A 26,117-nucleotide genomic window follows, 5' to 3' on the forward strand; every position below is an offset into this window, starting at 1 on the left:
TACATTTGCAACCAAAGAATAAAACAGGGACTGTGTAAACCAGACAAAGCAAGAGCTTAGGACATCATGGTGAATATAATAAATGTCAGTCAGTGATCAACTTTATTAATAAGTTTTTTTTTAATTTTTTTTTAATTTTTATTTATTTATGATAGTCACAGAGAGAGAGAGAGAGAGAGAGAGAGGCAGAGACATAGGCAGAGGGAGAAGCAGGCTCCATGCACCGGGAGCCTGATGTGGGATTCGATCCTGGGTCTCCAGGATCGCGCCCTGGGCCAAAGGCAGGCGCCAAACCGCTGCGCCACCCAGGGATCCCTGATCAACTTTATTAAATAATGTAGCAAACCTGCTCCAACCATTTGGCTCTTTACATAATGAAACCAACGTGTGTTCTTTCCCTAAGACAGAAGGTCTGCCCACAAAGTAAAATTAGCACTAAGGTCTGTGATCTACTGACATCAATGGCATTATTTGGGAGCCACACACTATGACTCTCAACGTCGGCTCTTCCCAAATGAAGTTGATGGTAATTGCTAACTGCCTGCTGAGGTGTGACCATAAAGTCTCAGTCATGGTCCCTTTGCAACTTCCAATTTCACCTTCTTTCCACAGATACTCTTGGTATATGAGCACATTGAGGGATTCACTCCTCCCTCCCCTGCTGCAGCACTGTGAGAATCTGCAGTGCATCATTATCAAGGGAAACTCATTCTAACCTCACACTCTGAAGACGTTGGCAAGATGTTTGCCTTGGTCCTTTGTGGAAACTGTCTTCTTGGTGAGGTGTGCAGTCCATCCAGTGTGTGCATTAAGCCTGGGTTCCTTTACTCTGTTCTTAATAACTAAATGAGCTAATCTGCCTGGTGACTTGGGGGGGGAGGGGCGGGGATTAGAAATGTTATCATAGAAAGGGTGCCCTGGCACTATTTCTCAGGCTGTTGGAACCTCAGTAGTTAGTACAAAAACCCATAAGTAAGACTGAGTTGCAAGCACAGATTCAAGTGATTTCAAAAAATCCTGAATCAGTTGCTTTTCTTTCTATGATTCATCTTACTCATTCTCCAAAATAGAATTTGTAGAAGCAATGTTTACCCCAATTATTGGAGTACCACTACCACGGCTTTTCTTCTTAATGATATTGTGGGTGTTCTGTTTCTGTAAACCTATTTGTTCTTATAGAACCCATTTTCAATTTCATTTGCAGAAGACAAGTGCACTTACAGATACACCCTTCACTACTTTCAAGTAAAATGAATTGGGATTGCTTTAGGGGAAAAGGAGTGGTATTGTTTGTTCTTATCTCAGGGCCCAGAGTTGTTGAGAGAGTGTCACCTAGACCCTTTCCTACAATACACAAAAGTACGGCCCATAGTTTCATGTTAGCAGTGATCCCCAAAAGCATCTGATGTTGATGAAAATGTAAAACACAGATATTTTTAACATGATGGAATTTTATGTCATCTTATATGGGAGGTAGTAGACAAGGAGGGAAAGCTGGAAGAAAGAATGCATTTGTGTAGCCCCTCCTTCAATTTGAAGTCTCATATTAGTTTAAAAATAGAAATATGCTCTTTGTATAATTATACTCAATAGAATTTTTTTAAAAGCTTTTTAAGTTGTTGTTTTTTGGGTTTTTTTTTTATTTATGATAGTCACAGAGAGAGAGAGGCAGAGACACAGGCAGAGGGAGAAGCAGGCTCCATGCACCGGGAGCCGATGTGGGATTCGATCCCGGGTCTCCAGGATCGCGCCCTGGGCCAAAGGCAGGCGCCAAACTGCTGCGCCACCCAGGGATCCCTCAATAGAATTCTTAAATATAGAAACAATATGTTATACTACATTTGCTTTAGTTTTGAATTGTTAGAATGGCAAGCTAAGGAATTTTAGGTTCATAGACTTTGCTAGTTTTTGAGGAGCAAGGAAAATTATAACAAAAGAAACCTTAACATTACAGGATCATTACGCTTGTAGAACTTAGTAGAAGCTATAAAATGTTTTTTCCACAGTTAGTTTTATGAAAATGGGTATTTTCTCTTAGCATTTGACGTAAGATATTATTATCTCTTTCTACTTCTTCTGGGCCTGCTATTTCTCAAAATAAACCCATCCTCTTGGGTCGTTGCAAATGATTAGATTGAGACATATTTGTTTATTCTTTTACATGTTCATTTAATTTATTACTTTGTAAAATTACAAATAAATTATCATAACCCTCCACCCCGAAAAACTGGGAAAATACAAGGCCTGAGAAAAGGAAGAGACATTAAAACATTCTGTCCTCAGTGCCATGCTGTTGAAGGGATCCTGTCTGGGATATTGCTTGGGAAATTTATTTTTTCTAGCTTCTATGCAGATCTCAAGACCATAGCACATGGAATAAGGTTACATCTTCTTCTAACAGCCTTTTCTTGTGCTTATTCTTTCTCCGTCTCTGCCCAGAGTCATCTACCATGGTAAGAAGGAAGTTATTATTCATCTCTTTAGGAACCAGATGAGGCTACTTCATATCCTACCCCATCATTTGTGGGGCACATTGTATCCCAGCCACCAGATTGATACCAACAGGGGGAGCCAAGCGCTCAATCTATCTTCCTTACCCTGGGGGAAATACCAAGAGTGCTAAAGACCTCATCCTGCTATAGCATTTGAAATTCATTCTTTATCTTCAGAGTACAGATTAAAAAGATTGAATACTAGAACTCATCATATCATATGGTGTTCAGAAACATTTTGGGGACATTGGGGGAAATTTGATGAAGTCAGTACTTTAGGCTGGGGTTCAGTTTGTGAGTCTTTTATCAGAAATATTTTGTGCCATAATTCTAAAAATATCAAAAGTTCACCCCAAATTATATTGTCTTTTTTTTTTTCTTTTGGAGGATCAAAAAATGTATTTTCCTTTTTTTCCCTCAACGCCTTTTCCTTCATCTCCTTATTTTTCTAGACCTTTTTCATTACAAGGGGAAATGATGATAATGACAAAGTATACCATCAAGTCAGGGTACAGAAGATAGACAAAGAAAAGAAGGAATCATTTGCAGGGAGGAGAGAGTGTGAAAAAAACTATGCATGAGAGAATTATGGATACATACAGAACTACTTTTTCTATATCAGAATTAAATGCAAATATGTTAACTTGTTCCTATAAAAATAGTGGTGAGACAGACAATATCTTTTCACACAAAATGCAGGTTTAAATCATTTAATAATCATGGGCTCTGTGTCTGGCCCTTGCGTTCAGTATAATCCCTCTTCATATAATCTTGAGATATGTGATCAAATATTTATCTTTCAGTATTTCATAGACCACTAAACTTGTAGTAAGTTTTAAAGACCTATCATTCCTTTTTATCAATGCCTGTTTGAAACTCATCTGCTCTGATCCATCCTTAAAGAACAAACCTGATCTTCAGATATGAGCCTCCAGTAAGCGGGTAGGTTTCTGTCTTTTACAGTACACTGGTATTGATAAGCTCAATGGGGAGGGAATCCATTATAGATGAGAGAGTATGTCCTTTAATTTTATTTCATCAGATTTCTTTTCTATAAATCTGTAGGAGTTAAATGGCTCGTTTTTTTATTAACTGTTGATATTTTTTATGTAAAATGAAACTATTTAAGCATGTACTTAAAGCACATAGTCCTTGGTCCTTTTTAGGAACAACCTCTTTTCAATTTCGAGACCCCTTGAACTTCTGGCATTGGTATTTTGTATTTGTCAAAACTTTGCACTTGATGACCAATATTATCTTGAGAGAAAAGATGTTTCACTGAATCACCAGCCCTAAAAGAAAGAAAAATGTATAGTTACCTACTATAGTAGTGAAAAGGATATTGTAGCAACAGACCCAGTGTTTTTTTAAGGGATAATGCACAATACAAATTATTGCACATGATTAATTTTTGGATTCTTTAAAAGCATTTCAGAATTGTGCTATTCTTCAGCATATTTAACTGATTGAGGATATGGCCCTCCTTTTCTCTCGTCCCTACTTTAAATACACTCTAAGCTCATAATAAGTGCACGTTAAATACATCACTTACTGCTTTTAGGTGTTAAAAACATTAGTTCAAAATAGCTGGGTGATGGAATTCTTATTAAAATATATTCATGGTATATGTTTGATGTTTTTAAAATCTTGCATATTATTCTTCCTTCCATCCCTTTTATGTGTAATCAACATATAGAATTTAAGAATGGTAGAGTTTTAAAGAAATTAGACATTATGCAAGTGTGAACAGCCTGGTACACTTCCTGATGTGTAAAATACTCAGTCTGTGGTAGCCCTTCATATCTGTCTCCTTCAGTGCTTCCCCACTCTCTGTTCCAGCAGATTACAAATGAGGATTCTAAGTGAGACTGAACTTAGTTGTGACTTATTTACCTGATTTCTCACTTGAATTGATGACAAACTCCAGCCATAATCTAATCTTCCTGTCTGCCACTTCAATCTCTTTTCATTCCCCGTGTTGCTAGTAGATACATTCACCAGTGAAACTGCAACTAGTTACCCTTTTATTTTTCCCCATTTTTCCTTATTTTGAAGAAAACCCGAGTAATCAGGATAATTCATTTGTAGCCATAATTGATAATTATACTGCCTTGTTTGCCCCAATAACCCTAAAATGCTTGCATCAGAGCCAAATCTATTTTACTGTGCTTATTCCTTCTGTTTGGGTTTTACATAAAGATTTAAAATGTCATTCCTCCCAGTGAACAAGACCCATGGCCATAGAGATTCAGAGGGACAGTGAAAGAAGGAGGGAGGCTTATATAGCAAGAACTCTTTCTGACCTCTTAGCAGGCAAATTGTACTGTCTCAGAGTCATTCTACATGTACTTGCAATGTCATGTGGAATATATATTGCCAAGAAATAGGCCTGAATCAATTACATTATAAGACATGAACATTGGTTTCTACTATGTTATCTGTTGTCAAAAATAAACACCTTCACTTATGACTTATGTTTTTAGCTGGTTTCCATTTGGTTAAGAAGACCTCATGTTCATGAATAATACTTTTTTAGCAGAGGTAAATGGGCACTTTTTATTCTTTATGACATTTGAAACTGCTTCTATACTTCGGAACTCCTGTGCCTAGTGAGGGAGAACCAGCTTCCACTAAGAGAAGCTGCAAATACCATATACTTATTCTCCTAAGACTCCCTGATATCTAAGACCCAGAACTATGAACTAGATCATACCAATCAGACACCCCCCAACTCAGATTTTGCATAAAGAAATAATGAAATGACATGAGAAGCAAGGCCTTTGTGGAATTAATCTTAATTATGGTTGACGTCAGGAGATTAGCACCATCTAATTTCAAGAAATAACTATTCTAGAAGCAACATCCATTATATAGTATTGATAGCTTCAGCAATGAATGTGTCTGGTGTTCAATGTCAGCAGCATGGGTGCATTCACCAGATGGTTCTGCAGCATTATTCAGCTCTGTCAATGGCCACAAAACCTCTGAGTTTTATTTTCTGGAATCCTGGAGATTCCATGAATTCCACCCCACCTCTGTTGCCCAGTGTCTCTTTCACAAATTACCTTTCCTGTTTAAATCACTCAGACACTGCTGCTGGAAACCGGGAATTGTCACTAAATTTAGAAATATGTAATATACAAATCTTAACATTCTTTTTATTTCAAAGATTTTATTTATTTGAAAAAGAGAGAGATAGCAAGAGAGAGTACAAGAGGGGAGGAGAGGGAGAAGCAGGCTCCCTGCTCAGCCTGATGCAGGGATTCATGCAGGGCTCAATGAGGGGTTTGATCCTAGGATGCTAGGATTATGACCTGAGCCCAAGGCAGATGCTTAACTGACTGAGCCACCCAGGTGCCCCAAATCTTAACATTCTTAATATACTTTCTAAATGATAGTCATACAACATGATTTTTAGGAAAGAGTATGGGGGAAAATGCGTAATTGTAGATTAAATCACTATGGAGTGACTCTTCACTAGGTATTAGTTCAAGAAAGATGAACCATAGAAAAAGTAAACAAATGATCACAAAGCCACTCTCTGTCCATGCCTCTGTAGAGTCTTCCCATGTGCAAGCAGCCAGAGCAATTTGGAAGAGACACAATATGCACGGGCACCTTTTTGCTTCTCTCTCTTTGAATAACCCCCCCAAATCTACTAATTCTCTGGTGGAAAAAAAATGTATGTATTAGAACTTGTTCTTCTTTAGTTTCTGGCCTTAGTTCTATAATGAAAAATTCATGGTAAACTTCAATGGTAAAATTCGTAGAGCCATAGACAATCTACTCTCATCCCATCTATTTTTTTTTTCTGGCCTTGTTTACTGTGTGAATAGTTGACACAAAGTAAGTGTGCATTGAATATCTGTTAAGTAAAGATAGCAAACACTAATATAGTACTTATGAGCCAGGTATTCACTTATATTAACTTACTTCTTCCTCATAATAACCTTCTGAGATAGACACTGTTATTATTTCCTGGTTAGTCCTTTTTATTGTGGGGGCGGGAGAGGATAAGACAAGAACACATTGAAGGACTGAGTAACTTGCCCAAAGAAAGTGAGCAGAAGTGATCCTAACTCAAGTGGATGACTGGAGTTTGTGCCTTATATTTTTTTTTATTCAGCTGATAGTCATCAAGCACCCACCAGATGTCAGGCACAAAAATTCAATGATGAGTATGTTATTTTGCCCTCAAGGAGCTCACTATATCAGAGAAATAGACATAAACAAATAATTAAAGTACAATTATTCTATGATAGAAAATATAAATGAGGTTTGTTGGGACACAAGTTGGTGCTAAACTACTCTGAATGAAAGATGGTCAAGGAAGACATATGAGAGCAGAGAATGCTGAGCTAAGATTTGAAATAATTTTTCATGAATTTAGAATTGCATTCTAGGCAAAAGGAACACCTTATACAAAAGATAAAATAGTATATTTGTGAATATAGTGAGGCACAACTGAGGCATGAAGCTGGAGATGTAGGCAAAGCCCTGATAATAAGAAAGTTCTATATGTTAAAGAACTGTTATTTTATTCTAAGGCAATCAGGAGCCACTGTAGAAACGTAACAGAGGAAGATGAATAGATCTGCAGGAAAGATTTTTCTGGCCGTATTGAAATAAAGGGGGTCAAGTTTAGATGGAAGAAGAAAAGTTAGGAGACTACTGAAATAGATTAAATACATATGGGCTTACATGGGTCAGAAATTTAGTGTAAAGAGGGCATTGACTTGAGAGATAATTAAACAAAGAATTGGCAGGGCTTATAAATCTAGTGGATATTGGTGAGGGAAGGGTGGTAATGAAGAGGTATGATTCTTCTGTTTCTCTATTTTGGTTTGCATTAATTAACATAAGATACATGTAGCCTCTGGCTTTCTTTTTCTTTAAAATATTTTCATTCTTCTTGCAAGCCTTTTATTTATAATATCACTGTTCCTTGAGACTCTAAGTTTTAGCCTCTTTTATTATACTTTTATGTTTGTTTATATCCCCATGCCACTTTGGTTTTAAGATGCTTTATGTCTATGTTGGATTGAAATATTGCATACATATGTCAATCTTTAAGACGCATCTACATAAAACTTCTAGAAGGCATCCTTTACTGCAAATTGAATGTTTCTATATGTCCTGCTTTTTTAGTTTGTCAAATAAATATTGTTATTTATATAACTAATATGTTTGATGGCGCAGTTGAGAGTGCATCTTTTATATGTTCTTTTTATGAATCTTCAGCATTTCTGGACGCAGGGTTATGGCTCTATAAATAAAATTTTGGGGAAAGATGAGGACAGTCAGAGTTCTAGCAGCTAAAGCTGATGTTTCTTATTCAAAAACCTTTTTGAAGCAAAAAATATTTCCACGTTTAAATTAAATATTTTTATTAGAAAAGATAAGTTTTGTTCTTTGTAGCTAAATGTGACCAAAGCATAATTATTTTCAGTGAAAAAAAGTTGAAATTAATTGAATGATAATACTTCTCCCAGAGATTTATGTAGTGAAGCTACATAATTCATGTATCTGTATTTATTACAAATCTTGCCTTAAGAGAATTTCAAGCTGAACTTTTTTATTTCATTAAATATATATGTATATAATTTTATATATTGCACAGATACAGAGATAGACAGATGGATAGATACATGATTGCTAGGCATTTAAGTGGACTGAGATATAATTATAGAAACTTTTATTAAAACAACAGGGACATGCCTAACACAATGTGATTGAGATGGTTGGTATTCAGGAGCTGTTGGTTGAATAAATCCATAGGTGAATCTATATAAGATCACTCATGTTTAGGGATGCAATGATTTCAAAGGAAAATGTCACTACCTTGCCTTTTAAAATGTTGTTCAATGTTTTGCATCATCAGTCTCTTTGGATCCGACAATCCAACTAGTACGTGCTCATAGCTTTACTATTGAGCTGAATAAAATTGGAGGCTTCATTTCCGAGTATAGTGAGTTATTGCCTTGATTCCTTTCTCCCTTGATATCTTTCCCTATTTGTGTAAACTAAAAGTTAGGATAAAGTATTGTCTTTCATTGTCATCATAAATATCTCAATTTAATTTCTTCATGTCATAGTAATTCTGCTCAATGCATTCTGCTGTTTCTAGATGATGCTTGACAACACTTCAATTTCAACTCAATGAATACTAATTCACTTAAAAAATACAAACTAGTCTGTTTAGCACCATGAAGATCTTTTTTTAAGGTTTTATTTATTTACTTGAGATAGAGAAAGAGCATGAGCAGGGAGGAGGGGCAGGGGAAGAGGAAGAAGCAGATTTCCCATTGAGTAGGGAGCCAGCCTTGGGGCTCCATCCCAGGACCCTGGGATTATGACTTGAGCTAAAGGCAGACACTTAATCAACTGAGACACTCAGGTGCCCCAGCACCATGTAGATCTTTTTATAGAAAGGCTATTGGAAATATATTTTTTTATTTTGAAAGGTGTTTTTCCCTTTGTGTATATTTGTTGTCTTTGTGCATTTTTTGGTTTCTTGGCTCAGCCTTCTCCTCCCTGTGATGATGCCAATTACTCCTAGCATCACAGCACTGCCCATATTCATCCATAGATGTTCTGACCCCTTGCAATGTTGTCAAAGGCCTCTTTCAGAAAACACTTTGTAAAGTGATCAACACATTATTGTTATACACATTATCTTCAATAATTCCACTGACCAATTATGAAATGTTCAGTATCAAAGATTGTTAGCTAAAAGACTAAAAAATAAAACCATAGGATTATGTGGAAACATTTTAGAATTTCAATTTTTAAACTAGATTTAAAATCACAAAATTTTCACACTCTTGGAAAAAATTTGCCCATGCACTTACTCCTTGATATTTAAGGCTGGGGGTGGGGTGGCGGGGAGGAGTCATCAACTATCTGCCAGGATGCTAAACACTGAGATTTGAGAATGCATGAGTTCAGTTAAAGAGGTTTAAATAAAGATGTGTTCTGACAGGATGGGAATACAACAACAACAAAAAAAGCAGGTATAGGTAAATTTCTATAGAAAAGTCAGGAAAGGTTTCAAACAGAAAATAACTTCTGAGCCATGACTTCAAAAGTCCATAGTGATGTAAAAAACCTTAACCTGAAGTTTAAACCCTAGGAAAATCAAACTTTATACTGTAAATTATTTTTTTAAATGTTTTAAAGAAACCAATGGCAAAACAAACATGTTTGAATTTGAATATAACCAAATCTAGAGAAACACAATATATTAACCAGAAATCATTGTTCATCACTTAAAAGAAAGAACTGTTTATTCTTTCAAACTTTGAATCTGCTGACAGTTTTGCTAACATAAATAGCACATTTTTTGGTATTATTTATGTCTGTTTGACAAAGAAGCAAATAGCATTAACACATCATAACTATTTCTAGTTTTATTAAAAATGAGATTAGTGATAGGTAAAACAGCTGAATTATTGGCATTGAGCATGAACTGTTTTTCCACTCTAGTGAAACAGTTATCATGTACTATTCTACTGTTTTATGACATTTTTTCCTATTGGGTATACTTCTAAGAGTCACACTAATAGTGGGTCACCATAAAAAAAGTTGGTCCTATTCTTTCATTACTCATTGTGCTAGAATGAGTTTGAATTTTTATTGGTAGAAATGTACAATGCCTTCTCCTATAATGATAATAACAATGGCAAATTGGGTAAGTAGAATGTGAAGTCTTTGCTGTGCTGGAGAAATCTCCTTAGAAGTATATATCAAGGATAGATTGCCTAATTTATGCACTGACATCAGATTGGTGAGAGCTATACAAACATCATATTACTTTCAATCGTGCCACATCCTTTCCTTTAGATTCCAATATTAGAGCACACATATCATCTGTTTTACTTTTTATAAATGGATGAATGAGATAAAAAAAAAAAAGTTTAAGTGTGAGTTAGTGACTTACCCAAGATTATGACATACCTAATAGAGGAGAAAGTTAGTACAAAGTCCCTGTTTCTGACTCCTGGTTGATACAACTTGTGAACGAAACTGCATTTTGACTCTTGCAGCCAGAGCTATATATGAATTTAATATTCAAGAACCAATTTTATTAATTGTTTTGAGTGAATTCATGGATGGTGTTCTTGCCAGAATTCTTTATTACATTTTATTCGTATAATTTGATTTCTCCTAAGCATTATCCTGATCCATCCTTTTACCTATCCCTATACTTTGTAGACACCAGTAATTGAGAAGAATGAAAGTCTGATTTAAAATCCAAACAAAACTAGTTGCAAAATATGAAACACAATAATGACAGAAATAAAATCTTGGCATATTTTAAGACAGATTTTATATAAATTACAGCAACCTGGGGGCAGTAAAATTGATGTATTGACACTTACATACCAAACTAATGTAGCAATTACAGTTCTATTTAGTAGTAGCACATAAGTAGAAACTTACAACTCTAAACAAAATTTATGTACCCTCGTACTGTTTATGCTGTGTCATCTCCTACAAGAAAATATATTTAGATCTGACAGGCATGGATTGTTTTTACTCAAGTAGATACATATTCAGTATAGTGTGCCCAGAAAATGATAACTTTCAAAATATGTCAAAAATACATTTACTTAATGTTTGTTACTCCCAATGTTTGCATTTGTCTTTCTGAACATACAGATTCAAATCACTAACTCTGTTCTTTCAGCCTGATGGTTAGCAGCATGTATAAGAAACCAAAATTTCTATAGGTTCCAGGCAGGTTTTTTTAAACATGTCCACTTATTTGTTACTTATTTGTGAATGATGGGAACAGTGATCGACTGAAAAGTACGTGTCCCAACTAAAAAGTTTGGCCACTACTTTGTTCCGGCAAGCAACTCACATGTTGGAATATGAACCCAGTGTGGTCAAATCTTCCAAGGTTACAAAAGCAGGGAGGAATTTTGATTTTTGTAGGTATTAATTAGTTCCAAATTTAAAAACACCAACTGAGCCAAATAAGCATGTCTCTGCACCATAGCTTGTCACATGGAATTCTAAGTAGAGATATGATTCCATGGTAATGATCATGGTACCCTTCAATAAGGATCTTGGTAAAGTGGGATCAGGTTCAAACTGTCCTTAGCTCTTTCATTGTTTGTTTAATCAGTATCATAAGAAAGTATCATATCAGAAAATATTTCCATCATATCTTTATAGATGGAAAAATTGTCACAGTTGTAAACAGTTATCACGGAAAGAGTTGTTATTTGTGCTCATGCCTTTTCTCTATTTGTAGTCTTCAGTGATTGTTATTGTTCCCTACAGCCTAATGTTACTGATATCCTCAAATAAAACTTGATTATGTAACGCTTCCTATTAAATTAGATTTTGATTATTTGAACTTAAAGGAAAGGATATGGATTATTTATTTTCTATACTCCCTCCTGAGAAAGTAAAGTCCATGGCTGGCTCACTCATTGTTCCATCCCATTTCTAGGACCTTCCCTGGCAAATAGAAGATCAAATGAAAATCATTTTTTAATGGAAGTTTGCTATTTTAGTCATCCACTCATTAAGTAAACTTTTTCTTAGCACAAATCGTGTGTCAAGCATCTTATTAACTATTATTTTATGTATCTGGATTATTAACTCATTCTAGAAAACCATTCTGCTTCAGAGAAAAAGATTATACTGGTCTTCAGTTTAATGAGATACAATCTACATTTTTTTCAGCTTGGTTAAGGTATAGTTAACATTATAAAATATTTAAAATATACATCATGATGATTTGATATACGTATACATTGTAAAAGGATATCTGGGTAACTAATACATCCAATAAAATATAATCTACATTCTAAAGTATAAACATACATTTTGCCTTCAATTCTCTGTAGAACTTTTAGGAAGATGTCAACTTTTCTTCTTAATTCTCCTTCTTAGAAAAGTATAAGATCAGACCATACTGTATATCTATCTCTAAGTAGATGTCTACTGCCTCTTGGTTAATCAGAAGTTTTACCCTGTATACCAAATAACCTTAGGAGGAAAAAGCCACACACTACAAGTCCACTAGCAAAAAAACAAAAACAAAAAAAAACAAGTCAAGGTCTCAATTAATTTTAAACTTTAAAATAGTCAAACTCTTAAATAGTCAAACTATTTAACTTTCTGTAAAACAGAAATAGTGCTCCTATTTGATGAATAATAATGGATCTTTGTTCACCTGACTATTCTCTACAAAGACAAATTTTTTAAAAATCAGATCTCAAAAATAGTGTTTGATGGTCAAGTAGATATCAAGATAAAAGTGAACTCCCAACTTCAAACGACTTCAAATTCATGTGTTCTTAAAGAGTAATCTCTTCACATCCTCAGTTTTTGATGTTAAGATTTTTAGTAATATGCCAACTGACTCATCATATCAACCAACCAACCAATCAATCATATATTTGTATCAGATCACATCCTATAGTAAGAGCAGGACTGGATCACCAAAATAAACAGGGTCTTCAAAGCATTCAGTTCAGCCAGGGTCACCTAAATCAATTAACCAAAATCAAAAGTAGCCCCATGTGTGGAGAGAGAGAGATACACACTAACGTAATATGGTCTGTTTATATTGGTTATACTTAATGGTTATAGTCTTCATTTGTTTTGTTTTGGTTTGATTTTGTTTTAAAGATTTTATTTATTTTATTTGAGAGAGGGGGAGAGAGAGAGAGCACCGGCAGAGGGAGTGGCAGGCAGAAGGAGAAGGAGGCAGAGGGAGAAGCAGGCTTCCCACAGAATGATGAGCCGGTTGTGAAGCTTGATCCCAGGACCCTGGGATCATGACCTGAACTGAAGGCAGATGCTCAACCAACGAGCCATCCAGGCTCCCCTATAGTCTTCATTTGAACTCTGGATGTGTCATCAAACTAGGTGGCCAACTTGAAGACTGGAATGTCTTTCTATAACATGAAAAGTTGGCTTATAAACAACAAAATATATTTATTTTTCATCAAGACTTACATTTTCCTTTTGACGTTCATCTTTCTCATATTGCAGCTTACTAAGGGTAATAGATTGAATAATAGCTCCTGAAGATATCTATGTCCTAATTCCCAGAATCTATGAATATGTAAGTTACATGGCAAAGGAGAATTAAGATTGCAAATAATATTATAGCTACTAATCAGCTGACCTTCTGACAGGGAATCCTGGATTATCCAGATTGGTCCAATGTAATCACAAGCTTCCTTAAAAATGGAACAGGGAATTGGAAGAGAGAATCAGAGATGGCAGTGTGAGAAAACTTCAGCTTGATAGAAGAGTGGGGCCATGAGCCAAGGAAAATGGGCAGTCTCTAGAATTGCAAAAGGCAAGGGAATAGATTCTCCCCTAGAGGCTGCAGAAAGGAATACATACCTTTTAATACCTGTCAACACCCCCAGTCAGGGTTTCTGACGTACAGAACTGTAAACTATTAAGTTTGTGCAGTTACAAGCCACTAAGTTTGTGATAATTTGTTATAGCGGCCAAGAAAACTAATACACTGAGAAACTTTAACCTTTTTCAGAAGACTCTGTCACTAAGATTGCATTAATAAAACAGTTAAAATTTTCAGACTTTTCTTAAAACATTGTATATTTCTTCATTCATTTATTTTCAGGAGGTAATCCACAGCAGTCAGGTCGACATTTCCAGAAGCAGCCAGGCAATGGAAAGAATTGAACAAGAAGCTTCCAAAGCACACAAAAGTGATGTTCTTGGAACAGAAATGGTAACTACTTAAAAAGACAATACTTTCCAAACAGTTTACAGAGCTGTGTGGAAATTCTGACCTCATTATAAGCAATTGCTTTTAATGTCCTTTATGTGTTTACTATCAATACATATCAGTGTCTATTTCCTCACTTTGGAACTGATGTTCTTTGAAAAATAAGATGAGCACCATAAAAATATGAGTGCATTTTAGATGTTTATTCATATATATTCTGTTATAGCGTGAGCCCATGCATTAAAATAAGGGATAGAAGTTCAATTAGCATCTCTTAGTGTTTGTTGGAGTCTTGAATGAAAATCATTGTGAAATGAAAAATATATGCATAATACTAAAATAACTGACTTCTTAAAGACAACTGTTTGTTTAAAACATAGGCCTCTCATCTTGAAAAACACACTGAGGAAAGAAGCCAAGCTTCTCAGTTCCATCAGTATGTTCAAGAAACAGGTGAGAATCTGTTATTATTTGACCCCAATATACCTTTCTCCTGCTGATATATCTGTGTTTGAATGGAAGCCTTCCAAAGCACAATCCCTCCCACTAAGTAAATTTAGTAACTGTGACTCATGGTCCCAAAGGGGACAGAGTAGTATTTCTATATATAATTAGGTTCTGTGTGTGGTAATGGATGCAATAAGCTTCTAAAATAGTTCACTGCCCATCAGCCTTATGAATTCATCCTAAAAGCCTAGAAGGTGATACGCCAGCCACCTCTGAATTGCTTTTTGCCGTAGGGACCTAGAATAAAACTTAATGTTTAACAAGCTCTCTGAGAACAGAAATGTTTCCTAGATTGTATTTCTTTTAATAACAGATTTAAACATTTCTATATACAGTTTTTTCAACCTAAAGATATGAGATTAAACTACAGACAAATCTGTGAGAGTTTGCATAAGACCCATACAGGTTGTCTTGACTATAAGAGGGGAATGAGAAGCTTTGTTGCCTTGAAGAGCTAAAAGAGGAGATTTAAGCCAATTGCGACCCTATCATTACTTGACCCTATCTGTATTTTGGTTTTATTTTGGTTTTCCTAAAGGAAGTAGGTCTTCCTTTTCTGTTCTTGTGCTGTTCCTTTCTTGTTTTATAACTTTTATTTTTCCTAAGCATGAAAATAAAACATGCTTGTGGAAAACTTGAGAAATATATACAATTAAACAACAATCCCATCACTATGACTCCCCACGGTTCTTCCAATATTTCTTGACATATACTAACTTACATAATGAAAGAGTGCCATATATATACATTTGTACCTTGAACCTTTTTATTTAACATATATTGTGAGAAGTTTCCCATAGCATTAGTTTCCTTCTCAAGCATCATGGTTATTCGTTACATAACATCCCTGGTATTCTTTTCTGTTTGCAGTCATTGATACAGCTGAGGATGAAGAAATCCCGAAGGTTTCAGCTAAGTTTTTAAAAGAGCAGTTTGAAAAGTCTGCCCAGGAAAAGGTCCTTTATTCTGACAAAGAGATGACCCCAGCCAAGCAGATTAAAGTAAGACAATTTCTCTACATAGAAACATTTTAAGTGAAAAGCCAGATACAAATGCGTAGCATTTTCAAATTATTGAATGTTTGATGTGGTTTTCCAACTAAATCCTGAGCCAGTACTTTTCTGTTCCATAAGGAGGATATTATTCTACATGAGAAAAGCAATGGAGTTAGAACTTTTCTCATAAGAAAAAAATGAAAAAATTATATGTGCTCTAAAGTTTAATAGCTAGCATTAGATAAAATAATAAAGTCAATTTTAAATGTCAGATACTCTGCTTAAAATTCCAAGGAAAACAAAACAACTCTCAAAAGTACTTTAAGACTTTTATTGCTTCCCTCTAGATTACTCAGCATAGCATATTAAGTAAAGGAGGAAGAACAATCAAGATTATGTGAAAATGTTAAAGTACTGAGCTGTTGATGTATTGAATGGGGAATATAACGCTGAAAGCGCAATGAATTATAAAAAAAGACAGTAACAAACACTAAATATTGCTCCCAGATAGGTCTCTCAAAGGAGTCTATTACCTGTTATTTCCAAAGGAGATGTCATAGCAGGTGGACAGGTGAGGGGCAGTACCTAGGAAGTCTTCACCACTATACCCGTTTTTATAAGCTTTGACTTTCTTTCCCTTAAAGATCATAAGTGAATCTGAAGAGACTTTAAAACCATCATCAGTTGTGAGTACCTCTTCCACTTCCTGCACATCTACCAGCCAGAGGAAGGAAACATCAAGCACAAAACATAGTGACCACGGTGCCTCTTCCTCAACTCTGGTACAAGTTAATGCGACTCCTATGGGAAAGACAGAAGAATTTCCTCCTCCCCCACCTGATATATTTCAAACTCCAGTAGATGTGACAGCATTTTCCCAGTCCCCTGAATGCCCCAACCCTCCTAGAATACCACTAGTACCGAAAGAATTATATTCTAAGCAAAGAAATCTGTATGAATTAAACCGTTTATATAAACACATACATCCTGAGTTAAGAAAAAACTTAGAAAAAGATTATATCAGTGAGGTTTCTGAAATTGTCTCTAGCCAAGTGAACTCAGGGAGCTCAGTTTCAGCAGATGTGCAACAAGCCCGGTATGTTTTTGAAAATACAAATGACAGTTCTCAAAAAACTCTGAACTCAGAAAGAGAACACTTGGAGTGGGATGAAATTCTGAAGGGGGAGGTGCAGTCCATGAGATGGATCTTTGAGAATCAGCCTTTAGATTCCATCAACAATGGCTCTCCAGATGAAGATAACATCAATAAGGGCATTGCTGGTCAAGAAATTATTGCTGGTGGTGATGTGAAATATACCACATGGATGTTTGAAACTCAGCCCATAGATACTCTGGGGGATCATTCTTCTGGCACTGAAGAAAATGCTGAGAAAATTCCTGAGCTAGCCAGAGGAGATGTCCGCACTGCCCGGTGGATGTTTGAGACAAAGCCATTAGACTCAATGAATAAAATGCATCAAGAAGAATCAATGGTAACTGCCACAAAGGACATAACTGGTGGGGATGTCAAGACTGTGAGATATATGTTTGAAACTCAACATCTGGATCAGCTTGGACAGCTTCATTCAGTGGATGAAGTTCACCTACTACAACTCAGGTCTGAGCTCAAAGAAATTAAGGGAAATGTTAAGAGAAGTATAAAATTTTTTGAAACTCAACCATTATATGTTATTAGAGATGGCTTAGGTCAAATGCTAGAAATTAAAACTGTTCACAGAGAAGACGTTGAAAAAGGAGATGTGAGAACAGCACGTTGGATGTTTGAAACACAGCCCTTGGACACAATTAACAAGGATATCACAGAAATTAAAGTTGTCCGAGGAATATCTATGGAAGAAAATGTCAAAGGTGGGGTGAGTAGGGCAAAGTGGTTATTTGAAACTCAACCTTTGGAAAAAATCAAAGAAGAGTCAGAAGAGGTCATCATTGAAAAGGAAACAATAATAGGTACAGATGTCTCCAGAAAGTGTTGGATGTTTGAAACACAGCCATTAGACATTCTAAAAGATGTTCCTGATACAGAGCCTCTAAGATCTGAAGAGATAATAGGGGGTGATGTACAAACTACTAAGCATCTATTTGAAACACTTCCGATAGAGGCTTTAAAAGATAGTCCTGATGTGGGAAAACTTCAAAAAATCACTGCCTCTGAGGAAGAAAAGGGAGACGTTAGACACCAAAAATGGATTTTCGAAACCCAACCTCTGGAAGACATTAGAGAAGATAAAAAAGAGTACATACGAACAGTGAAACTTGAAGAAGTTGACAGAGGAAATGTAAAGAATTTCACACACATCTTTGAATCAAACAATTTAATTAAGTTTGATGCATCACATAAAATAGAGGTGGAAGGAGTCACAAGAGGGGCTGTAGAGTTAAACAAATCACTTTTTGAAACAACACCACTTTATGCCATTCAAGATCACCTTGGAAAATATCATCAAGTCAAGACAGTGCAGCAAGAAGAAATCCTAAGAGGTGATGTAAGAAGTTGTAGGTGGCTTTTTGAAACAAGGCCCATTGACCAGTTTGATGAAAGCATTCATAAATTCCAGATAATCAGAGGAATATCTGCTCAAGAAATACAGACCGGAAATGTGAAATCTGCTAAATGGCTATTTGAAACCCAACCTCTTGATTCGATTAAATATTTTAGTAATATGGAAGAAGTAGAAAGTAAAACTGAACAAGTGACAGATATTGTTAAAGGGGATGTCAAAACTTGCAGGTGGCTTTTTGAAACCCAACCAATGGAGTCTCTTTATGAAAAAGTTTCATTAATGACTGGCAGTGAAGAAATTCACAAGGGAGATGTCAAAGCCTGTACCTGGCTCTTTGAAACTAAGCCACTTGATACCATAAAGGATGACTCTGAAGCAACCACCAAATTGCAAACTGTAAAACAGGAGGAGATCCAAGGTGGGGATGTTCGTACGGCATGTTTTCTTTTTGAGACAGAAAATTTGGACAGCATACAAGGAGAGGAAGGAAAAGAAATCAAGGCCGTGGAAATGGATATCCAAGCTGGAGATGTCTCCAGCATGCGGCATAAATTTGAAAACCAACCTTTAGATTCCATAAGTTCCAGTTCAGAGGAAGTTTTGAAAAAGATCAAAGCCCTAAAGACTGAAGATATTCAGAAAGGCAATGTTTTAAATTGTAGGTGGCTTTTTGAAAACCAACCAATTGATATGATAAAAGAGAACCACGAAGGTGACGAATTAGTTAAGACAGTGACAGACGTACAAGGTGGGGATGTAAGAAAGGGGTGCTTTATTTTTGAGACTTTTTCTTTAGATGAGATTAAAGAAGAATCTGACTGTATCAGCACCAAGAAAACAATTACTGAAGAAGTAATGAAGGGTGATGTAAAAAGCTACAGAATGCTCTTTGAAACCCAGCCACTCTATGCAATTCAAGATCGAGAAGGCTATTATCATGAAGTGACAACAGTTAAAAAAGAAGAGGTGATTCATGGAGATGTACGAGGAACGAGGTGGCTTTTTGAAACAAAACCACTAGACTCAATTAATCAGTCAGAGACTGTATATGTTATTAAATCTGTCACACAAGAAGACATTCAGAAGGGAGATGTTAGTTCTGTCAGATACAGATTTGAAACCCAGCCACTGGATCAGATTTCAGAAGAATCACGTGATGCTATGCTCACTGTGGACTATATTCAAGGTGGGGATGTAAAGGCAGGTAGACAATTTTTTGAGTCTGAAAACAGTGGTAAGAATACTTATGTAAGAACAGTAAGTGTCAGTGAAATACAAAAGGGCAACGTTAAAACATCCACTTGGCTATTTGAAACCCACACCATAGATGAGCTGAGAGGAGAAGGGTCAGAATATGAAAACATCAAAACAGTTACCCAGGAAGATATGCAGAAAGGTGATGTTAAGCAGGCGGTATGGCTTTTTGAAAATCAAACTTTGGATTCTATTAGGGAAGCCGACGAAAGCACCACAAAAGTCATCAAGGAGGAAATCCCTCCTTCTGATGTCAAGACAACTACATGGCTCTTTGAAACCACACCCCTTCACGAATTCAATGAAAGTAGAGTAGAGAAGGTAGAAATTATTGGCAAGAGCATTAAGGAAACATTAGAAGAACTCTACTCTCAAAAAGTCATTGAGGCTCCTGGAATCATCATTGAAGCTGGTGAAGTTGGGGATGTTCGAATGGCAAAATACAAGTTAATGAATCAAGCATCTCCCGAGATACAGAAAGAAGAAATTATCAGGGTTGATCTCAGAAATATAATAATGAACCTACTTTCAAAAAGAGACTGCACAAGAAGGGAGATTTGGGTTAGTGAAGAAGAGAAGGGCAACGTTAATTTGACCAAAACTCAATTATTAAACCGATCAACAGAATTTCATGCTGAAAAAGAAGAAATAGTGAGTGGTGATGTCCAACAAGCAATAAAAAACCTGTTCTCTGAGGACAGGTCTGTAAAGAAAGGCATCTTAATTCAGGAAGATGAAAGAGGAGATGTTAATATGACTATCTATTGTCTTCTTCATGAAAACACTGGTGACACAATTAAGCGTGAAGAAGTAATAGGGGGTGACGTAAAACGTACCATTCACAATTTGCTGTCTTCCATATCGAACAATAAGATATCCGAAAGGGCGAAAATCGATGCTTCTGAGAGGGGAAATGTTCAGTTTTTCACAACATGCATAGAGACTGGAGCTTTGGATTATCTTAAACAACTGCAGGAAGGGTCAAATGAAACACTGACAGCTAGGAAACAAGAAGGAGAGGAAGAAATAATTGGTGGCGATGTGGAGGGCACAAAACTCTTACTAAAGAAAAGGCAGTCTCAGGTGGGACGTACTGTTAATGAGGCTGACATCATCCCAGGAGATGTGCAGAACACAGTTAAGGTTTTTATGACAGAGCCTCAAACTACATTTTGCAAGACACCCAAAGAAGAAATTATCAAAGGTGATTTGCAATCAACCCTAAATTCCCTCAGCCAGGCCATAAATCAGAAAACAGTGGCTAAAACAGAAGAAACTATAAAAGGTGACATGCTGACCACACTCAAGTCACTTAGGGAATCAAGCCACCAATGGAGAGAATCTAAACAGCCCAATGCCATCCCCGGTGACATCGAGAAAGCTATTGAATGCCTTGAAAAGACTGCAAGCACAAGAACAGAAATTCTGAAAAAGGAGCTTATCCGAGATGACCTTGAAATATCATTAAGGAATCTGAAAGAAGCCCAGAGAGCTTTCAAAGAGGTGGATAAAAAAGGTGTAATGAAAGAAGATGTGAAAAGTGTGATGGGAGGATCTTCAGAAGAACAGAAAATGATTCATCAGCTGGCTGTCCAGAGGGACACAAAAAGTGTTCTTCAGCCAAGACCAGGACCATTTGAGCCAGTGGCCAGGTGGCAAGGGGGAGCAGATCAAACCACAGGCAAATCTTGTCACGGGAACTTAATAGAAAAAAGAACTGAAGTCACTCTTCCAAAGGCCCCCAAAGGCACTGTAAAGATTGTCATAGATCGTGAACAAAACAATGATGCCCTTGAGAAAAGCCTTAGAAGACTATCTAATTCACACCACAACGCTATTAAAAATGTGTTGGAATCGGGGGACAAAATGGGTGTCCGGATTGATACCACAACAGAGCAGCATCGTAGTGATGAGCATATGAGCAGACAGTTGACCTCAACTGTGTCAGCTAAGGAATATCTAAAAACTGAGGAATCAGAGACTGTGAGAGAACAGAAGGATGCTGTCTTTCACTCTACTCAATCTATCGATAAAAGAGTGGGAAGGCAACAGACTCAAACTTGCAAAGTGAGGAATGACCACCAGAAGACTGAGTCTTTCTCTGTAAAGAGTCCTAGAAGTACCCCAAACCTGAAAATACCAACAGATACACAAAGCCCTAGGCCCATTCCAACCCAGGGGCCAGTCAATAAGACAGTTGGGAAAACTTATGAAGTTTCAGAGGACTTCCAGAAGCAAACCTTGTTAAAGCAAGAAATACAATGTTCTCATAAAGATATGAAGAAAAAGAACATGAACCCTCAACCGACTTTGCCTGTGGAGCAAGACATAGCAAATATAACAGAAGTGAAAGTCTCCCCCAAAAACCACAGTAAATTTAAAGCAACTGACAAAAAGCAGGCTGACGTTCATCTGAGGAGCCAGGACTTTCTCATGAAGACAAATACTTCCGCAGACTTAAAAATGGCAATGGAAATGTCCTTGAACTCAACCAACTGTAACCCTGAAAATAATGTAGAGGAAAGTGAGTGCTCTCTTCCACCTCCGTCTCCACCTCCTCCTCCACCTTCTAATGCATCATCGGAAATTGAATTTCCTCTTCCTCCTCCACCTCCTTTAATGATGCTGCCTGAAAAAAATGGTTTTCCTCCATCACTGTCCCCAGAGATGATAAAGGCTGAATTTGAAAGTTTCCCAGGCCTCCCTCTTCCTCCACCACCAGAAGATGAGAAGTCTGAAAGAGATTGTCTATCAGCGTTTCCAACACCTCTTCCTCCTCCAACTCCATCTCGTAAACCAGCACATCTCCTTTCCTCCTCTGTTCAAGGAAAGCACACCGGAACCTTCATACAGCACTCCCAGGAAGAAGCCTTCAGTTCGCAGCAGACTCATTCTCAGGCTAAAGTCCTGAAAGGCAAATCAGGAGTACTTTTGCCACCTCCCACACTCCCCAAACCCAAATTTCCCAAACAGAGAGAAGACAAAAAGAATCACAGTTCCCCAAAAGTTGAACTGGAAAATTTCCTGCCAGGTGTGGAATGTAAAATTACTCCCTCAACGGATCAGAAAAGAGTAGTACTGGCGGCTAGCAGTGAACACACAGAGGTGAAACAGAGCACATCTAGAAGTCTTGATGAACGAAAACAGTTATCTATGGACTCTATGAGGTCTCTCTCACAGACAGTTCCAGAAACTTCACTACCCAGGGAAAAAACAATGGCGCCTCTTCTGAAATCTCATTCATTCTCAGCAGGTTCAGGACCACAAAGTCCAAAACCTTATATGAGAAAATTTAAGACCCCTTTAATGATTGCTGAGGAAAAGTACAGACAACAAAGAGAAGAGCTCGAAAGACAGAAACACGAGAGTTCTTGCTACAACACAGTCAAAACCGGAAGCCCAAATCAAAACAGGTCAGTGCTGCAGAAAACAAAGGAGGAGGCTCCCCTCCCTGGAACGGAGTCAGGGGTCACTTTGGCTCAACCAGACCCAAACCCTCAAAGTCATTCTCAAGTGCCAGGAGTGTGTACTGATGACCAGCTTTCTACCACAGGACCAGTGACAGCCGCCGCCAAGGGGCTCCAACATGTTTCAGCAGCCTCAGAAGACAAGGCTGTGATGAAAAAGGAAGTTTTACGGAGCTCACGGGAGGTGTTAAGATCTATATCAGCTCACGAAGCTAAGCAGGAGCACCAGGAATGCAGTACGCAGCAAACACAACACAGGGGTCTGGAGGAGCAGCTGCACTTGCCCCCAAGAAAACCAGTGTCTCCAAGTTTCAAAGTCAAAACGATCAAGCTTCCAACTGCAGATCACAAATGCAATGAAACGGACCGCACGTATGAAAGCTGTAAAAAGCAACCCGACTGTGACGTTCAAACCATCAGCAAGGAACACCAGAAAACCGAGAAAACTGAAACGAGCACCGAATATAGTCATAAGCAATCGGCAGCTGAAAAATATTATCACCTACCCAAGAGGGAGAAAAGAGTGACAATAACATTGCCTACAGACCCCCCAGGGAAAAGCCAGGGAAGTAAACTGCGTATCGTTCCCGAGAAGCAAAGAGAATTTAGAGAATCTGCGAGTGGGAAGCCTCCAGGAAGTGAAAGAACAGATCAGGAACCAGCAGCGATGGGTCCAGAGGAAGAGAGACTAAGAGCTGAAAGAAAACAAGGACATTTGAATAAATCAGCACAGAAGGTAGTCAAGCAAAAGGTCACCGATGTACAGCTTGATTCACAAACGCGGAATTTCCAGCAAACACAGACTTCTGAAAGTCAAGTGGAACGTATAACAGCGCCTCAGCCGTCTAATAATCTGCAAGAAGAAAAAGGTCTTGAGGTCAAGGGCATACAACAGAAACAAGTCTTTTCTCATAATAAAGATTCAAAGCAAGAGATCACAGCCAACAAGTCTTTGTTTTCCTCCGCGAAAGAATCCCAGCAGGATGATGGAAAACGTGCTCTCAATATACTGGAATCCGTGAGAAAACGTGAAGAACTGCAACAGATTTTGTCTCGGGTACAACAGTTGGAGGCGGAGCCTGGTAAAGGTGGCCTTGAAGCCTTTCAGACGCTGTTAAAGGTCATGCCAGGATGGCTCCTAAGTGAAGAAAACAGGCGGCGTGGCGTTTGCATTGCTGCGGAGAACAATCTAGAAAAAATCAGGGAAGAAGTAACGCAAATTAAAACTCAAGTGGAGGGTATGCTTGTGTCCTGTGAGAGCACCATCCAGGGGGCCATGGTGTCCTCCAGGGCCGAGGAGCAGGGGAGCCAACCCCCGGGCCTTCGAGGGACGTCGTCGTGGGGAGACGGGGCTGCAGCTCAGCTCCACGTGCCCGCAGCTCAGCCCCACGTGCCCGCAGCTCAGCCCCACGTGCCCGCGGCTCAGCTCCACGTGCCCGCGCATCCCGACGGCCCAGCAGACCACAGCCAGGGCCCCGCGGGCTCCCTGAAGACACGCCCAAGGTCCCCGGCTTTCATAACCATCGAGTCCAGCGCCCGGCGCCCGCGCAGCCCCCCCAGGGACCAGCTGCCCCGTGTCCCTAAGGCTCACGGGTCGGCCGAGCCCCCCGCGCCAGGTGCAGCCAGCGCCGCGCCCCCGCCCCCGCCCCCACCCCCGGCCCCGGCCCCGGTCCCCGAGGGTCGCTCGGAGCAGCTGGCCAAGCTCCGAGACGCCACCGCCAGGTTAGCCGCAGGGGCCGCCCAGTGTCCGGCAGCAGCCCCGGCCGCCAGGGCAGAGCGCAGGTCCGAGATCATCCCCTCTCCCGCCTCGCTCCGGCGCCAGATTAAGATAGAGACCCGCGCCAGGGACGCGGCGCCCAGCATCACCATTCCCATCAGCGTGGCCTTCGGAGGAGCCTCCGCGGGAGCCCAGGGGCAAGTCAGGCGGGGGGAGGAAGGGGCCGCCTGCGTCCACCTGGACGCGGGGCCGGGGCGGGCGGAGGTGCAGTGCGCGGGCCGGGCGGCCGGACGGCCCCCGGGTGACCTCGGGCGGGAGGCGCACGGGTGGCTCCGGGAGTGGGAGGCTGGCGCCGCCTTTGCGGCCGCGTCCGGCGGGAGACTTGACACAAACGGAGAAGCCGACCACGATATTCAGCAGGAAAGCCACTCGTTCTGTAAGGAGGAATTTGGATGGACGTCCCTAGAAAATACGAGGTTTGCAGGCTTCTCCTGCGGTGGCCCCCGGGAGCTGCGGGGGAGCGGCCCCGCGGTGCGGTCCCCACGGGAGCAGCTCCCCGGGGCGGAGGCGCGCGAGCGGCAGGCGGGCGGGCCGTCCGTGGGGCCGTCCGTGGGGCCGTCCGCGGGGCCGTCCGCGGGGCCGTCCGCCTCGCGCAGCCCCGGGGCCGCCGGATGCGGCCTGGACTTCAAGCACGCGCCTCCGACCTATGAGGACGTGCTCGCGGGCCACAGCTTGGATCTCGCCGACTCTCCCAAAGAGCTCAGGAGCAAGTTGCAGAAGGCGTGGCAGGAGAGCGAAGACGTGTTTCAAAGCCTGGGATTTGCGACCTCAGATGCTCCGGCCACCGAGACCAGAGCCACCTTCCACCTCGCAGAGGCATCTGCATGGAGACGCGGTAAATGAGCTTGCAGGGTGTGCGGACTAACCCGCTTAGAGGCCGCGGGCCCAGCTGGGGCGACTTGCGGTTGAAGGAGTGTCTGAAAGTAACCCAAAGCTAACAGCTTCCCAGGCCGAGGGTGGCCCTCTCTCCGCGACGCTTGCTCCCACCGCTTTCTTTTTACAACAGCATCTAACGTAGGACTCACCTGCACTGTGTGAAAATAACAACTGCCCTCCTATAGGCTATTGAGACCCGTATTTGTCAAGGTAAATAGGACTTTGGGTAAAGTGGCAGAGAGAATAACTGTTATCGTAATAGTATTAATGATTGTTATGATAACTGTGTATTTATTAAAAGTGGCATGCCCATTATTTAGACTTTTATTAAAAGTTCATGTTTTATCCACTTACTCAAGACAACATTAGATAATATCTATTGACCTACTATTGACGTGTTTTTAACTGACTTAAATTATATTCGCATTTGAATTCAATACAGCCTGGTAATGATCTAAGGAACAATTTACACCCTTCATATGTGCCTTAATGATTTTTA

General features: G+C 39.2%; 1 protein-coding gene across 2 annotated transcripts in view; it reads left to right on the top strand.

Annotated features, from left to right (window-relative positions):
* The window catches only part of XIRP2 (xin actin binding repeat containing 2), a 74,678-nt gene that overhangs the window by 38,659 nt on the left and 9,902 nt on the right, over window positions 1-26,117 (top strand). The window contains exons 4-7 of one of the 2 annotated variants that reach the window (XM_025460050.3): window positions 14,113-14,223; window positions 14,601-14,673; window positions 15,598-15,728; window positions 16,367-25,577. In XM_025460050.3, the coding sequence (XP_025315835.1) occupies window positions 14,113-14,223; window positions 14,601-14,673; window positions 15,598-15,728; window positions 16,367-25,577 (9,526 nt within the window). The remainder of the gene's footprint in view (window positions 1-14,112; window positions 14,224-14,600; window positions 14,674-15,597; window positions 15,729-16,366; window positions 25,578-26,117) is intronic. The other variant, XM_049106388.1, reaches the window with a different exon arrangement.

This window comes from Canis lupus, chromosome 36 (assembly GCF_003254725.2).
Source record: "Canis lupus dingo isolate Sandy chromosome 36, ASM325472v2, whole genome shotgun sequence".
NCBI lineage: Eukaryota > Metazoa > Chordata > Mammalia > Carnivora > Canidae > Canis > Canis lupus.